The 16,368-nt window shown below is 47.9% G+C and overlaps 1 protein-coding gene and 1 long non-coding RNA gene across 2 annotated transcripts in view; one reads left to right on the top strand and one right to left on the bottom strand.

The window, feature by feature from the left end:
• Positions 1 to 2,781: 2,781 nt before the first annotated feature.
• malrd1 (MAM and LDL receptor class A domain containing 1) overlaps positions 2,782 to 16,368 on the bottom strand; it is a 29,263-nt gene continuing 15,676 nt past the window's right edge. The window contains exons 20-33 of the mRNA XM_040167755.2: positions 15,664 to 15,821; positions 11,800 to 11,980; positions 10,215 to 10,343; positions 9,964 to 10,125; positions 8,458 to 8,615; positions 7,812 to 8,013; positions 7,025 to 7,303; positions 6,739 to 6,864; positions 5,862 to 5,928; positions 4,554 to 4,645; positions 4,328 to 4,424; positions 4,189 to 4,249; positions 3,330 to 3,437; positions 2,782 to 3,252 (exon numbers count right to left, since the gene is read on the bottom strand). Coding sequence (XP_040023689.2) covers positions 3,166 to 3,252; positions 3,330 to 3,437; positions 4,189 to 4,249; positions 4,328 to 4,424; positions 4,554 to 4,645; positions 5,862 to 5,928; positions 6,739 to 6,864; positions 7,025 to 7,303; positions 7,812 to 8,013; positions 8,458 to 8,615; positions 9,964 to 10,125; positions 10,215 to 10,343; positions 11,800 to 11,980; positions 15,664 to 15,821 — 1,907 coding nt within the window. The 3' untranslated portion in view covers positions 2,782 to 3,165. The remainder of the gene's footprint in view (positions 3,253 to 3,329; positions 3,438 to 4,188; positions 4,250 to 4,327; positions 4,425 to 4,553; positions 4,646 to 5,861; positions 5,929 to 6,738; positions 6,865 to 7,024; positions 7,304 to 7,811; positions 8,014 to 8,457; positions 8,616 to 9,963; positions 10,126 to 10,214; positions 10,344 to 11,799; positions 11,981 to 15,663; positions 15,822 to 16,368) is intronic.
• On the top strand, positions 3,170 to 5,073 carry LOC144390041 (uncharacterized). Its single transcript, XR_013454097.1, has 3 exons — positions 3,170 to 3,512; positions 4,202 to 4,482; positions 4,573 to 5,073. It is a non-coding gene; the product is annotated as an uncharacterized LOC144390041 (long non-coding RNA).

Raw genomic sequence — 16,368 nt, 5'->3', positions numbered from 1 at the left:
ATTATTCAGGCGGCGCCTGAGCATGATGGTGTCACATCCACCTTCTCACATGAATCATCAAACCACCCACAGCGACATTTGAGCTCTATGCAAACCTCGTGTGCACCCAGGGGGTGGGGTGGGGTGGGGGGGGGATGGGGGGGGGGTACATCAAACGTCTGCCCGTCGAACCGGACATTTAAACTGCGCTGCATCTCTCAGTCAGGTCACGCAGTCAAGCATCGGGCGGCGATTTAGATCCCAAAGTGTCCTCTGCTCCCCTTCACTCCCCCACAACTCTTTCCAAGCACTTTAATCATCCCGGTAGTTGAGGCTCCCCATGCAGTCTGCTGCTCTAATCACCTTGTTCCACAACTCCAGCGAAAAACAAGCCCAGCCAGTCCTCTAAAGATCACACTCGTTTTCCAGTTTCTTCTCAAATGCACCCTCATCTCCCTCTCGACCTCCTCCTGAACCCCGTCCACGTGCAGCAGGGAGCAGGATCAGTCACAGATGCAGAGCACCTTTTAGCTTGGCTGGAGGACCCAGGGTGACCTCCCCCAGGGTGACCTCCCCCAGGGTGACCTCCCTCAGGGTGACCTCCACGAGCATCGGAGCGATTGAAATGAATGAAAAGAGACGGGAGCGACATTAAAGGATCTGAGTGTAAATTCTTCCCACTTGTGGAGTCGCAGAGCCGCATCGTCACCGCAGATGCTCTGTAACAGCGACCAGGGGAGGAGAACAAGCTCAGCTCTGTTTCTCTCTTTCCATTATACAACTGCTTTAAAGTTTCACAATGGTATTAACCAGAAAGTCAACAACGATTTAGCGTTGAGTAGAAGCTTGAAGAAGGTCCGCTTCCTTCCCTTTTTTGCTCCGTGGCTCTCCACCCATTCATCGTTGATCATCGATGCTTCCACCAGTTCATTCAGTTCAGCTCGTGGTTGTCGGGTGGTGCTCCTATAACGCCCTTTAAAGTTTGTTTAATCAAAAAGAGGAATTCGTTGTAATTCCAGTCCACGGCAGAATAAATTAGTCCACAGAGGTCATTTATCTGCCGGCAGTTTTTCTCTGAAGCCTAATTTGTGCATCTCTCGAGGCAAACTTTAAATAATACAAGTCAAGAATCTCATTAAATTGGCAACGCTTCACGATAAACTGGCTTCTCTGCCTGTAGTGACGGAACGTTCTGCTTGATGGTGAAAAACACAAAGTCAGAATTAAGCTTTGCTGTACCAGCAATGAATACAGACTTTGGTTAAATGTCACCTTGACTCAAGCGGGACGGCTGGGTGACCTCGGTCCCCGGCTGCACAGGGCCGCGCGTCGCTGTGAATGTTGCCGTAGCAGCTGGACAGTCCACAATGGGAAAGGTCTCAGGTGAGCAGTTTATGTATGATAAAGAATTTAAAAGAGTCCCCCAAAAAAAGGTTTGTCACCGCAGAGCGTTTTTTCATTACGGGAACCTTTCAGAGCGGCACGCAAACAAAACGGTGACCTTTCCGATGGACTCGATGAACAACGGCGGCGCAACAACAGCGCCGGCGAGAAAAGGCTGACTAACGCTGCCTCCAGCAACAACAGGCGCCCTCCTGCGCGCTATTCAACCGCACCAATAACGAAGCTACCAGAGAAAAAAACTGCTGGCTGCACATTCTCAGTCAGCTGTGAGCGGGTGAGCGGGTGGGGGCATTGTTTGAATGGCGGGAAGGGGTGGAGGGGTGGAGGGGTGGAGGGAGGGGGGGGTGTTGTTGGTCATCAGTTGTAGTGCTTCAAACGCCGCAGGGTTGAGGGAGACAAATATAGATGGAGCTGTGGAAAGAGAGAAAGGTGGCTGGATAACAATGATAAAACTACATGTGAACTTGTGAAGAATAATCACCATATGAACAGTGAGAAAAAGATTTCAGGCTTGCGGGCAAAACATAATAAAAGCCCCAAAATTAGAGATATTGTGACGCCTGAACTGCATTCCTGTCAGTGATTTAGGAATACAGATTACTGCGATAGAAGATGACGCAGGCTTAGGTTTCATCAGTAAACAAACAAGCTATCTGTGGGCAATCGCTGCTCCCTCACTGTTGGCTAGACTCTGTTTGTCTGTGTATTCATCTTCGGTACAGAGTGTTTCCTGCTCTTTGGCTTCGTGCGGCGGCTGAACTTGAGGAGAGGGAACAAACAACGCAACACTGTTATTTATCTTGGGGCCCTTTGATAAATGGGATGAAAGCGAGACTTGCATGGGATGGGTGTTGAATCCCTATAAAAGCTACGAGTAGGCCTCCTATTATTCACATCTGGGCTTTTACTACTTCAACATGTTGAAATATCTTCCAATGGAATCTGTTCAGTTTGCACAATGTTTAAAAAATCCAAGTAGGAGCAACAACTTTTAACTCCAAATATTACTGGCTGAGGCCGAGAGGAAGCCGCCTGCACAAACTGACGCTCTCTTCAGCACATCTCAGCATATAAGAGGGAATTTGCGACGGCAGCATCTTTGATGAACACTCGTCAAGTTTACATCAGAGCGGTTTAATTGCGTACGAGCAATCTGCTCAGCGATGGTTGATTCAGAGAGAGCGAGAGAGTTCACAGCACACACGGAACAGCTGCAGGAAGCTGACTTGTAATGGGTTTTAATTTGCAAATAAAACAGGGGCAAACTACTTTATTTGCACTTATCCATAATGAAGTCAGGACTCCATTTGGAAGCTGCGTTCAGTGGAGTCTCTCAGTTCAGCGAACTGGATGTTTGTTGCCTTTGCACGAAAGACTGATATAAAAGACAGAGAGGGAGCTCTTCAATTTTTATTTTATTTTTTAAACAAAATGTACAGTATTGCTATGCATATGGAAAAATAAATTTGTTAAACGTCTAAACTCGACAATCATGAGTCATTATGCAGAACTTTTACCTTCTATAGTACCAGGTAGTTCAGTGCTATCTATCATATCGTTCATTTCCATAATTGATAATTCTGTCGTCAATCACAATAGATGTCCGTCGGAATAGATACTCGAATACTGTGCCGCAATATGCAGTAGCTGAACTTCCTTCACTCTTCTGCATCGTTCCCCAAGCACTTGGCACCGCAGCACGTCAAGACAAACTCATCGAGTATGTGCACACAGCGATTGACGCGGATCCACTGCAGTGTCAACATCTGAAGTCCATTGTTTTCAGGCTTCGGAGCTACTGGCACCGGGGCGGGAGGTTTTGTACAGCGGGTTGGTGAAGGACAGCTTGGCATCTTTGCAGGCCGAAACCTGCCGTGGACAGAAAGAGGCAAAGCTCAAGTCCCTGGATCCTGCACAGACGAATCTGGCGTGAAATACACCTTTACCTCCACCTCCCTCCTCCAGGGGTAGACGCTGATGGAAAGCCCCCGACCATCCCCCCCCCTGGGGTCGACTCTGGGACGGCCGCCCGGCCTTTGGTGCAGACTGCGGAGCTGAGGGAGAGACAAACCACGTGCGCGGGCTTAGACTCAGACGGGCCCTGATGCCAAAGACAGCCTGAAGTGCAGGTAGAAATCAAACTGAACCGCCGCGCCTCCATAATTACACCTCCAACCTCCGCGAATGATGTGATCATCTTTCAGAGGTTAAATAACCTCTGGGGGTTTCCACTGCTCAGCGTTCAAGAGCTTCACACCCAAACCTCTGTATCTAAAGCTGCCTCCTAATAGGAGCTATTTGTTGTATATGTGTTTCCACAGAAGTCCTTTGATGTTTCCTCTTTGGTGTCATTGTTAATACTCAATAATGATCTCACACCTGAACAGGTTGTGAACCTGTGAGCTTCTTCAACCACTTCACCTGTATAATGTAATCCGGTCTAAAAGCATCTTATCGTGTTCTGCTTTTGTAGACTGTTTCAAGAGACCGTTTCAAAAAGTTGTAGATTTCACCGGTTATTTTAGGTGTTCAGGTTACTATTGTGCGTATCTGCTGTATGTGCACCACAGTGTGCGTACAAATCACACACAGAAGCGCACAGAAACCAAAATCAATAATCCTAATTCTAAAATGTGATTTAGCAAAAAGGCTCGGCGATCACCTTCTGACCTCCTCAAATGTTGGATCCATCCATTGAATTAAAGCGAGGAGAACGGCAGAGAAGCGACATTTGTAAAGCCGAGAAAACAAATGTTGCGCTAACAGAATTTGCTGATGATTGATTGGACATGTCTGTTCGCTGACCTTTGCCCTCCAGCTACACGCCAGCGTATCCATCACTCCGCAGCGCATCGGGCCGGGCTTTCTGTGGAGCCAGCAGCAGAATCATCACGGTCATCGCATTCATCATCAACAGGGAGCCGCGGCTCCGACCACCACTCACCCCGGGTAGCACTTCTTCTTGCAGAAAGCCAGCGTGCAGACGGCGACGCCGGCCACGAGCAGCAGCAGCCCGATGCCGATGCCAACGTACACAGCGGCTAACCGAGAGGGAGCGGGGGGGGAGAACTTTTTATGGACTGCAGAGCGATTAACAAGGTGTGCAAAGTAATAGTAAATGAATACAGGTCAGACAGTTTAATGGAGTGGGGGAGGCGACCCTTTACTACCCAGCTGTGTGTCTTCCAGTTCGGGCTTGGAGGTGGAGAGAGACGGCTTCTCCTTCACGTGGCAACGGTTGCCGGTCCATCCGCGATTACACCTGCCATCCAATACCAGGAAATAGAGCAAAGACAGGGCGTTGATGCTGTGGAAATTATGCTGCAGGGACAAAAGCCACTTGAAAAAAGTCAAAAATAAACATTCATGTGATAATATTTCTTGAATTAAATCGCAATAGCTCTTTTCTTACTTCTGAAAGTATCTCCTTAGTGCTGCTTATTGGGAGTACTTAAAGGCATTGTGGTTTTTAGTACATAAATCCCAATCTTTATTAACTAGGATGCAATTTTAGTCCCAAACCATTTAAAAAACATCTTGACAAATGCTGCAGAATTTCTCTGCTGGACGTCCGGCACCGACAGACACACTAATTGAAAATACTTTGCCCCGTCTGGTGAGCCGCATCTCTGGGAAAGAAACAAAGTTTTTCTATTCAGGAGTGGAGGCTCTGGTCCAATTCAACATCTGGTCAGTATCAGCTTGGTTTCATTATCATTCACAGGGTACATATTGTGTGTCTGGCCCGGTTCCTTGGTGGACTCAGCAGAGTGGGAGGAACGTGATGCAAATACTGAGCCAGAGGTCCCCCCCCCCCCCCCCCCCCCCCCACACACACAATGCTGCTACATCTCCTTTTGTCTAAATGTATCTCTCATCTAATTCATCATTTTGCATTTCCAGCAATATGACACTTGCATATGAGACACAATAAGTTGTGTGAAAACCAAGATGGAAGACGGTTCAGTGGCGCATGATGACGTTAGCGGATCCAGCAGCAAGTCTCATAATGGCGTTCTCACTTTTGGAATGTGATATCTCATTGTGGACTATCCAAGTCGCTGATGCAGACAACTAGATTCAAGAGAAACACACACACACACACACACACACACACACAGAGTATCCGTACGGAGAGTTTTGTGGCTCCCCCCACTAAGACCGCTGGTGTTTAAGTATTGACCAGTAGAGTCCAGAGATCCCCAGGAACCCCGGTGCTGGTGGATAAATGGAGGCGGAACCAGCCCGGTTAAGCTGCAGGGGATAAAAAGACTCCCACATGCCTCATGCAGCGTGTCTTTTCCAAGGAAAGAAACACGGCTGATCGGATTTCCATGTTTTAAGTCCCACAAAGAAAGATAGAGGACAAGGGGAGGAGAAGGGACGACACACTCTGTTGCCGCTTTGTTGCGTTTGTTCATCAGCGTGAATGTGTTGCCCTGCGCTCATAATTCACGTGTGGTTGAAGTTCTACTTACATGCAAACAGGCCCGTGTTTCTCCACAATGCAGGAGCCGCGATCCAGGCAATACAGGCGAGGACAATCTGCAAGTCACACGTAAATAAATCACTGCCGAATATCTCATTAGAAATACACACAAAAAAAGCTTTTCCTCCGAGGTCTTTCTCTGCCACGAGCCGTCATCCAGTTCCTTCTCCTCTGACAAGCAACAGACGTGCACTCGGGCATGTGGCAGCTCTGATATCAGAACATGAAATCAGTGAGTGATGTTGCCAGGGGGACGCGGGGCTCCGAGCATCGTCCATCAATCTCTTCACAGAGCTGCAGCGTCTACATTATACCACTTAAATACATACTTTTCTTGCATCTTGTACGTCTGATGATTAACAGGTTGTTTGAGGGTCATCAGGGCTATTCAATAATCATCATGTTTGAAGCTCTTGAGTTCCACCTCCATAAAGTAGCCTTGGCTTGGCAGAGTATGCATTATAAAAGTGAGGTTTGGTCTTATTCCTGAAAACAAACAGGGTTTTAATGGATTTTGGCAGCTCACAGCGGCCATTGAGGTGTGCTTTGAAAACTGAAAAACCAGACTCGAAATGCCGTGGGAGTCACTGCTCGGGCTGGAAATGAGCAGACGCGAACAAAACCGCGACTCAAAAGTGACTGGTAACTCATGAGAGTGTAATATGGAGCGAGAAGAAAGGTGTGCATCCAATTAAACTGCAAAAGGGAAAAAAAGACATACTTAAACTAAACAATTCAAAGCATTAAGTAATACAATTAAGTGTGGCCTCATATGAAAGTGGAAACTACGCGTTAGTAGTAAAAGGGGGAACAAAAGACGGACAGGCTCCATCTCTAACAGCGCACGGTATCTAAAAAAACGTTACCATGGCAGCCAGATTCATCCGAGTGAAAAGGCAGACAGTCTGCAGAGGCGTCACAACGCTTCTCAAGTGGGATGCAACCGGGCCAACTTTCACACACCAGTTCCCCCAGCGCACACGGCAGCAGAGCTGGGAAAGAGCAGAAATGAGGATGTTAAATATAGAGGTGTGATTGGAAGGTGTTCACAGATCACTACGAGCATCAGACTTCTACTAAAAACTGACCATGTGATTTACGAAACAGATTAACTAACTAAAAACTACAAAAAAACCTGGCACATGCACTCACGGCAGCGGTTCTCGTCCTCCCCGCCGGGGCAGTCCGGGACGCCGTCACAGCGCAGCACGGAGGGGATGCAGGTATCGTTCAAACACTGGAAGCGTCCGGCGGGACAGCGGCCCTGAGGAGGAACAGTCCCGGGCACCACGGTGGGACAGAAGTCTTCGTCGGACTGGTCGGCGCAGTCCAGCTCGCCGTCGCACCTCCAGCTCTCCGGGATGCACTGATAGGAGTAACTGCACTGGTAGTGGTCCAACCCGCAGGTCGGAGGCCGGGGGGTCACTTGTCCTGAGGCAACACGGGGAAGCACATAATTACAGACCCATTAATACCCGTTTATTGATTTTAGATCACACCCAGCCAAGCGCCCGGCGGCGAGACGCCTCAGAGGATTGTTTAAAGACACAGAGTGTGCACGGTGTTAAAAAAACAGAGAGGTGTGCGTGAGTCAAGCAGTTCAGGGCTGAAGGGAGAACTCCTGGGTGGCAGTGATGAAACAACACAATATAAATGTAATTGCTTTTCCCCTCCGTTGCCCTCCGTCCCTCATCCCTCAGAGCCGGGCCGGCCTCCGCAGTGAATTTGTATGGACCTAAAGGGCAACGGGCTCCATTTACAAACTACACTCACCGCGAGGCTCCACGCTGTTTGTAAGGAACGGGAGGAGTGTGGAGGTTAGAAAAGAGGAAGTGGGAGACGGTAGAATTAAAATAGTTGGAAATTGCATGAGCACGAGAGAGCAAATGGACGAGCAAAGACAGACCAGAGACAAAAAAAGAAAAGAAATCCCTTTTACCTTTTGCAGTGCACTCTGCGGTGTAGGAGATGTCGTCCAAGGCGATGTCCGTCCACATGTCTCCGCCGGCCTCCGCCTGGAAGGTCACTCTGAAAGGTCCCGGGTTGGACAAGATGACATTGGCGTATTTCCACTGGTTGCCGTGGTTCCCAGTGGCTGCCCACATCAGCAGACTGGTGCCACTGGGTCCAACAGTGAAGACCTGGGGAGGCGCGAACCGACAGGGATGTTAAAGGTGACGTGAAATGACATGGAAGATGTGTGATTAACTGAACCAAGACTCACACTCAATTTGAAAGATTTCAATTGAAGCATTTATATTACGTGGCACTTTTTTAAGTTTGAAATTAACACAGCTAAGAAGGAAAGCTAAAAAAGACATGAAAAGAGGAAATGATGATGTTGTTTGTGAGGTGACACACTTTTTACTGGCAGAGCCGCTTTCAACCCTTCCTGTGGGTATCAGGTGATTGACAGTGAGCAGAGTTTAATGTAGTTGGAGGTGCGGCAAAATGGAAAAGACAACCCTGTCAAAAGCCCAATTAAGCCTTCAGGTCGACTGCGACGGATCATTACCGCAAATGACACAAACAAACGCACAAAGGACTTTGAATTATTTATGGAAATGTGGCTCGGATTAATTCACCTTCAGTGTTCCCATCCTGTCCGAGCCGTGCATGTAGAACCAGAAGCGCAGGTCACATCGGCCGATGCTGGCTGGAAATGCATTCCTGGTTGTCACCTTGGCAACGTCCCCCTCCCTCTGATTGGCCGTGTGTATGTAGAGGAAGCTCCCACCACCACCTTTGGAGATGGGTGCAGAACGCATCAGATGTGTCGAACGTTTATGGCAGATTCGAGCAACGTTGCAGCGTGATTAAAGACAAAGATGAGAATCTTCAATTCCAGCTGCAGGCAAAAACAAAAAAAGTCCAATAACGTTCTCCGGCTGATTCCAATAATTTGTGAGATTTGGACAGAAGACGGAAGTTGTGCCGTTGTGAAATGTGGTGGTCTGCAGCCTGCAGCCGCAGAGAGCTTCTTCAGCTCACATGAGGCCAGAACGAGTTAAAGGGATTTAGGATTTAATCACGGCACAGAAAAGCTCGGCTCCCACCGACCGAAGATTCACTGAGCCAAGGAAAGAAATGTTGTGTCCACATGTTGAGTCGTGTGCACCTCCGCTAGCTGCTCGGCTCTCTCGTGAGAACGGCTGCGTTACAGACGGCCGGCTTTATTGATCCGCTCTGTCCTGAGATCATAAACCCCCCCAATCCCCCCCTCCCAGATTCCTCTCTCAGCTCAATAAACCCAAACGGCCTCAGAAACGGGTGTGGACTCTGTAACTCACCCACAGACAATGCGAGGAGGCGTTAGGACTGAAGGAGCCGTTTGTTTGTGGAGTCGTCAGTTAATAAAGAAAAACCACAGCTGTTAGGATATAATGGAGCCCCGACTACAAAATACTGCACCCAGGAGCCCTTTTGTCCACCGTTTCCCTCAAACAAACACCTGCAAACGCTGTAAATAAGATTTTTCATTATTCTACTGGCTTTGTTCTCCTTATCAAGGTCACCGTAGCAACCACAACAGTCATTCCCACAAGCAAGAATAATTAATGAAGACAAATTCCAAAGCACGTGGGAATGAAGGTTTACGTTGAGGTGTGTTGATGAGTGTAAATCTAACCTGAACACCATTGAGATTAATTTGCCTTTAATCGGTAACAAAAATCCTGTATTGACACAGCAGCATCAACACAACAAGATAAACAACCCGTCCAGTACTACTAAGCCGAGTGTGACTCAGCTGACATTGGACTATAATTATAATTTACCCTGCTTCATCATTCCTGTCGGACGCTGTTGTTTCCCGGCTGCCAGGTCGTAATTACACTAGCGGGTGTGAGGAGGACAAAGAGGTTGTTTCTTCTTAATTTTGATTTAATTATTATTCCGTTTTTAAGCATTACAAATCCTTCAGAACAGGATGCGGTGACTCATTCAGCCTCGACAGAGAGGTCAAAGGTTGTAAAAAACAACCTCAAAACTTGCGTGGGTCAAAATAGGTTGTGAAGATAGAGTTGGTTCATGTTAATATCGAAAACGGATGTCGGTCAGCATCACTACTGAGACGCGGGGCGGGTACCAACCGGGGCTGTGGTCCGCCTCAGGGCCAGCTCCCGGTGTCTGCGTCCGGTAACCGATCGTCCAGTCAAAGTCATCGTCGGCGCCCTGAGACAGCTGGCAGGCGTCTTCCCACCGCCTTTCACCCGCGTTGAAATTGCAGGCGCCGGGCAGGTCGAAGACGCGCTCTGCGGCAAGGAGAGTGAGGCGGGAGAGTGAGACGGGGAGCGTCGGAGGTCCCGGGGGCCGAGAGTTACGGTGGAGATTCGCTCCTCACCGCAGTCCGTCTCGTCGGACCCGTCGGCGCAGTCGGCCTTGTTGTCGCACACGAGGTGGGACTCCAGGCAGTGGCCACTGTGACACACAAAGTCTGTGACCGCGGGGCAGCTGTGCGGCCCCACCACATCTGGAAAATACACAGGACACGCGCAGACAAAACGTAAGAACACGTTCACAATCAGGTAATATTATCTTCTTGTATCTTCTTCAGGACCGACACTCCTGAGAGGAAAGCTGTCACCCGCTTGTTTTCTTTTAGATCAATCGAATCCAGCTTATTAAAAGTTTCTGTTCTCTGCACCTCTGCAGGATCAAGCCTTGTCAGGAGGGAGGGAGGAGGGGAGATCATATATATATATATATATATATATATTTATATATGGACATTTTGCCAATAATTGAACTTAATTCCAGGAGCTATTGTGAAGCTGTAAAATGACTGCTCCTCTCCGTGGAGTCTGGTAGCTTTGTGCAGCGGTCAATTACCTTTTTTTCCGAGGATAAGTGGGGTGAAATTACTGTTGCGTGACCGGCGTCTGGTGGCTTGAAAGAGCACATTAATTGTATGTTACGTACGCACATCCATTAGGATAATTATTTCCAATCCCAGCCGATTTCATCCAGTACAGTGTGGCACAGCATACGAGGCTGCAGCAGATAAACGGACCTGCGACTATCATCAGTCACTTGTGACCTTCTACCTAAAACCGGGAGCAAGATGTTCGAGGGTGTTATTGTGTTTCGCCGTTGTTTAGTCTTAGTTCTGACGCGCAGGCCCGTTTGATCCACGTCTCCGTGTTTACGTCTCCCTGCGTGAGCGGGTGCATGTGTGTGTGTGTGTGTGTGTGTGTGTGCGTGTCCACGTTTGCGCGTTTAATGTTGAACATCCGTCTCGCACGCAGACGTCAACCGGCGTTCAACCGTCTTCCCACAAAGTAATGTGTCCCTCTGAGACGCGTGCCAGCTCTCCGCTTCTCTTTCTCCGCTCGCGTTCCGGGAATCGACGCCGTACGTCAAAGTGTCTGGAAAGATCCTGCAATAATTTCACGGGATAGTTTCATCTTGCTTGTACAATAGCAAGAGAGGAACTCATTCAGCTCACTTTGTTATTGCTGTTATTTCTTATTACACGTTTGTCACGTTGTTCTTGCACTCGCAAAGACGGTCAATTCACAAGTAACTCTGTCAAAGGCTCCGTAAAGTGACTTTACATTTTAAAAAGCGTCCGGCTACACTGGTGATACCGGTGACCTGCACAAAGAGGCCTGAACGTTTGTTGAATAGCAGCGACTGATTACTCTGCCAGGTGGTGAGATGTTTGGCTTTACACAAACTTTCCACTCCAGTGCTCCATTTTGGGCCGAGAAATGTAGACATTTCCCATCTCCTCCGCCCACTTTTGCGCTTTTAACAGCTCACACACACACACACACACACACACACACACGGATAGAAGTGGTGCGAGGAGTCGTTACAAAGGGAGAATCACTTCATAAATAATTAAAGTGGCAGGTGGGTCACGGCTCAGCCCACACTGTTCCAACATCTCCTCCATACAGGCGCGTGCCCTTCGCGTCACGTACTTGGCGCGCAGTCCTCGAACTGCAGGTCGTCCAGGGCGGCTCCTCCGCTCACGTCGCTCGAGCGGATCCCCTCGAATATCACCTCGAAGTTCCTCAGCTTCCTCAGAGGGATCTCCGCCCGGTTCCATTCGTTCCCCTGGTGCCCCGTCTTGTTCCACGCTTCCCACAGACGGCTCTCCGTCTGAGGAGAAAAGGGAAAGTCACTGGTTGTCATTTGTACATTCGAAATTCTCCAGGCCGATTGCTGAGAAACACTAAATATCACCTCGGAGGAGCCATTAAAGCGTGATTAGCAGAACTTTTGGAGCAGTGAGAAGAAGCCCCGATCGGCGTGAGTCACGGGGACGGCGCTCTCTCATGCCACACATGGAACATATTACGCTCAGGCCTCTCTGTCTTTTCCCATGGCACAGACCGACACCAAATCACCACTAATACAGCTTTGAACCCGGAGAATGTGACTTTGAAAGGCGGCTTAGAGAATGTACACTGTTGCGAGCCAGTAGGGTTTTTTTTTTTTTTATGTGGTGTCGAGAGCATGAAGGAGATACATGCCAAGTCGTGTCACGTCACATCTATGATGCACATTTATGACACAAGCATAAGAAGAACGTGTGCAACTGTTGGTGAAGTAGAGGAACTGCAACGGATGGGCCAGGCTTCCATATTCACTTCACTTTTTTGTAACCAGCGAGGCATCAAGATCAAGATGTGGCCGCAGGCTTGAGTGCGCTGAAGAAGGGGACTTGGCGTCACGTACTGGAGACCAGAGGACAAGCAATGTCATGTCCTGCTCGGCAGTTTGAAAGCCCATTAAAATGCACCCTTGGGTGAGGCTGCCTCCTCCACGCCGGCGGAGCCCTGGCTCGCAATAATCTCGTTACTGTGAGAGCGAAGCCGAGATTATTAGACAGCGTTACAGAAGGACTTATCCAGATTTATGTCACGGAATGAAGGCTCGACTGAATGAAGCAGCCGTCCCTGCTCTCACTTGACCGTCTCCGTCGCGAATCAGTCGAGGCGTTTATCCGATCAGTTTGAAGGTTGGCGATCGTCAAGAAGGCGTAAAAGAACAAAGAAAAATGCTATAGGAGCATAACGCTTATTTTATTGAAATCCCCATATATCTGGAGTCATATACTTTCACCAAGACCAGATGCAATTCGTAATGTATGGAGCCGCTGCCAGCTGTTTGTGGGATCATTGTGCTCAATAATGCAAGAACAGCACATTGTTTATGTGACGAGGCCGCTCCACAACGTCTTCATCTTCAAATCGAGAACTGGTTGAAAAGACGATCTCCGTCGTGTTTGATTTAAATGAGGGAGAACATCTCTTCTTTGGCCGAGGAGGAGATGCTCGGCTCACCACAGCGGCACGCCACATTTGAACACACTGCGGCAAAGACATCAGTGAGCGGGAGGCGGGCTGCGTAGCACCGTTTTAAAGCAGTTCCCTCCACGGAGACCCGCTCTCATGAGGTGTTGGGAGATATGCATGATGTCCAAAGAAGAAAGTAAGATATCAAATAAAACAAATAAATAGTTTAAAAAATGAATAATTCTTTTGCATTTGTGAAATACGTGTATTTGAAGTGAGAATAGCACTTAACTACACATTTTTTACACATTGAGCTTGTGATGTTGAATTCCATTCTTTATGTTGCTGAAAGAAGCTTAAAAAGGCCCCGTTCAGACTTAAATACACCCAACATGCATTAAGGATCTAACAAAAAGGTTTGTGTGTTCCTACCACCTCCATCTGCACCTGATCGAGTAAAATGAAGTAAAATCATCAGCATGAAGCATAGAATGCCCCTTGCTCTCCGCTGGATCTCCTTTTACACACATGCAACGTTGCACTTCACACGAATACGTGAAAATAACACGCGTCATTATCAGCCTGCAGCCTGGAAGCGGTCTGCCACGCCGCCCTCCTCCTTCCAGCCGGACCCCCTGCGGCGCGTCCACTCCGCCCGCTGAGGGATGACGACCGTTATAAACAGAAAGGGCCGCCGAGAGACTTCACACGGGGAAGCAGTCATCGCCTCACTCTGCCCCTCTGCAGCGTCATTACCATAGCGGCTTTCTTTCTTCAATTAACCTTTTCAAGAGACGGATCTCATTGTGTTTACACACCGTGCGTGTGTGTGTGCGCCTGTGCAAATGTGTGATCACGGAAATAAATAAATAATGTTGTAAATTACAGCACACAGCAATAATCCGCTTGTGCGGATGTCTTTGAACCTTGTAGGTCACACGTGCACTTCATATGATTTAAGGGGAGACTAAAGGGACGTACAGCCGAGCAGAGACGTTGGGTCTCTCTCACTTACAGAGATCAGGGGACACACACACATACACACTTCAGTCAAGGTGTAGAACCATGTGACCTCTGGCTCTTCTCTGCGTGCGAGTTATTCCAGCGCCTCATCTGGTGGAGAGCTAACCTTCTTTAAAAGGCCAAACTTGTCACTTTGCACCTCAACGCGAGCAAGCGAGACATGTAAAACAGTCCACGTGCATCCGTCCCCGCCTGTCTCTCACAGAGAGCCGTAATCAATCACACAGCCGCCGGCTCGACTGAGAAACTAATCTCATGAGATCCTCTCTGCACCCGACCTTCATGAGTAATCAATGCTATACAGTAGTTGTATTAGTATAATCACTCAATTCAAAACAACACCAATTAAATATACCATCTACATGCAGAGGTGAACATTCAAGCAGTTTATCAAAGACATGGCGTGAATATTTCTAACTTGTTGGTATTCTGTTGGTATTCTAAAGCCAAATATCAGTTCTTCCTTTGGTTACAATGAACCCTCCTTGAGCGAATCACTTCAAAACTCTTCCATGAAGAAGAACAACGAAATCTAAGCTTGAAATATTGATATTTCAGCAAATCCCTTTAATCTCTATGTCTCATTAAAATTCCTCCAAAAATATTGAACAACAACATTGACCAGATGTGGTAGAAAATAACAATTTCTTCTTTAACAACAAAGAAAAACAGTTTCCAAAGATGTGCAAATTGCATGAATTAGAATTAAATATTCAAACCCAGTGTCTGAATGAGATAATACCTCATTGCTTTGGAGTTTTATGTGGGAAGAACAAAGAAAATACCATCGTTGATATGAATTGTTTTAATATCAAATGTCATCAATCACTTAGAATTCCAATTCATGCAGTTTGCTTTGGCTTTTTCCAGCACAACACAAAAAGAGAAACTACTGCAAGCCGATGGAGCTTTTACTAAGAGAATAAGTTAGATTCTCTCACGTAGAAAACAATGGCATCGGGAGCTCTGTGGATCACTTGGCAGCTCCACATGAGACGGTATCATTCTTTGCGAGAGAAATGCTATGCACATTCTGCTGGGTGGGACACAACATCTCGCTGTGTGAAGAAAAAATAATCTTGTGCTCGAGTTATGTGAGAGTTGTGTTAGAGGTTTGGACGACACCGGAGGCGCAGTGAATCACGGCCAAATTTCAAGTCGAAACCTTAATCCCCGAGAATCGACCGTGCACGCACGAGCCGGGCGGCAGAATGCCAAACAAACAAGACGCCTTGAAAACCTGGCAGTGCCGGCGCGCGCGGGCACCAGATGGTGCGGCCGGGCCGGGTCAGGGTTGGGGGCGTCCTCCACAAAGAGAGATTGACAGCCGCGGCTCTCTTTTCATCAGATCCGTGACACCTCTAGATATGACACACTAACCGTCATCGTTAATGTGATTTAATGCGATCTGGCTTCGCTAACACCGCTTGATGGAAAGAGACGGGCCCGCGGGGGTTGGCATCACATAGATCTGTCATTTCTTATCATGAGTCCAAACACTTCTTCTGCGGGGTGGTTTACCTTGATCAGCAGGCGGATTGTTCCTGAGGCCTTGTGGGAAATGTAGTACCAGAAGGAGAGCTTGCAGATGGCGCTCGACTCCTTCCAGACAGAGCTTCTGATATGAGCCTTATCGCCTTTGAGTCCCACCGGTGTCGCTTCCAGGAAGACAAAATGACCTAAAGGGAGGGAATGAAAAAGGAGTGAAGAGGGAGACGGGCAGCGAAGAACAATTTAGAACTGTTTGTGTGAGCAGCACCTGCAGCGAGTGACAAGTCACAGCCCTGTTGCTAACATTGTCGATTCAAGACGCTTCTGACAAAAGCGTGCATGTAATGTGCTGCTTCTGTTTTTGGTGACGTCAGCATCAATGTCCACTTTCACAAAGTTGCATCAGAGCAGTATCGAATTTGAGATGATTGGGGGAAGCGCCTGCATAACTCGCGCGTGTGCTAAAGTACATACGTGTTTATTTATTCATGCGTGCGGTTATTTACCGTCTACACTGTAAAATGGAATTATAGCCCAAGACACCCGGCATCAATCATTCCTAACACCCCTCAGGTACATTGATTCGGTCATGAATTAAACACTGCGCAGAGCTACCGCAGCATTTCAGGTTCAAGTTTCACTCAATCTGATTATACAGAAACAGGCAGAAGTCAAAGGTCACTTCAATTACAGAATGGAAATCTGATCAGGAGGCCAGAAAAGCCTGTAAAGTAA

Source organism: Gasterosteus aculeatus, chromosome 21 (assembly GCF_964276395.1).
Source record: "Gasterosteus aculeatus chromosome 21, fGasAcu3.hap1.1, whole genome shotgun sequence".
Lineage (NCBI taxonomy): Eukaryota > Metazoa > Chordata > Actinopteri > Perciformes > Gasterosteidae > Gasterosteus > Gasterosteus aculeatus.
Note: the sequence above shows the minus strand (reverse complement) of the source record. Positions and strands in the feature narration are given on the sequence as shown.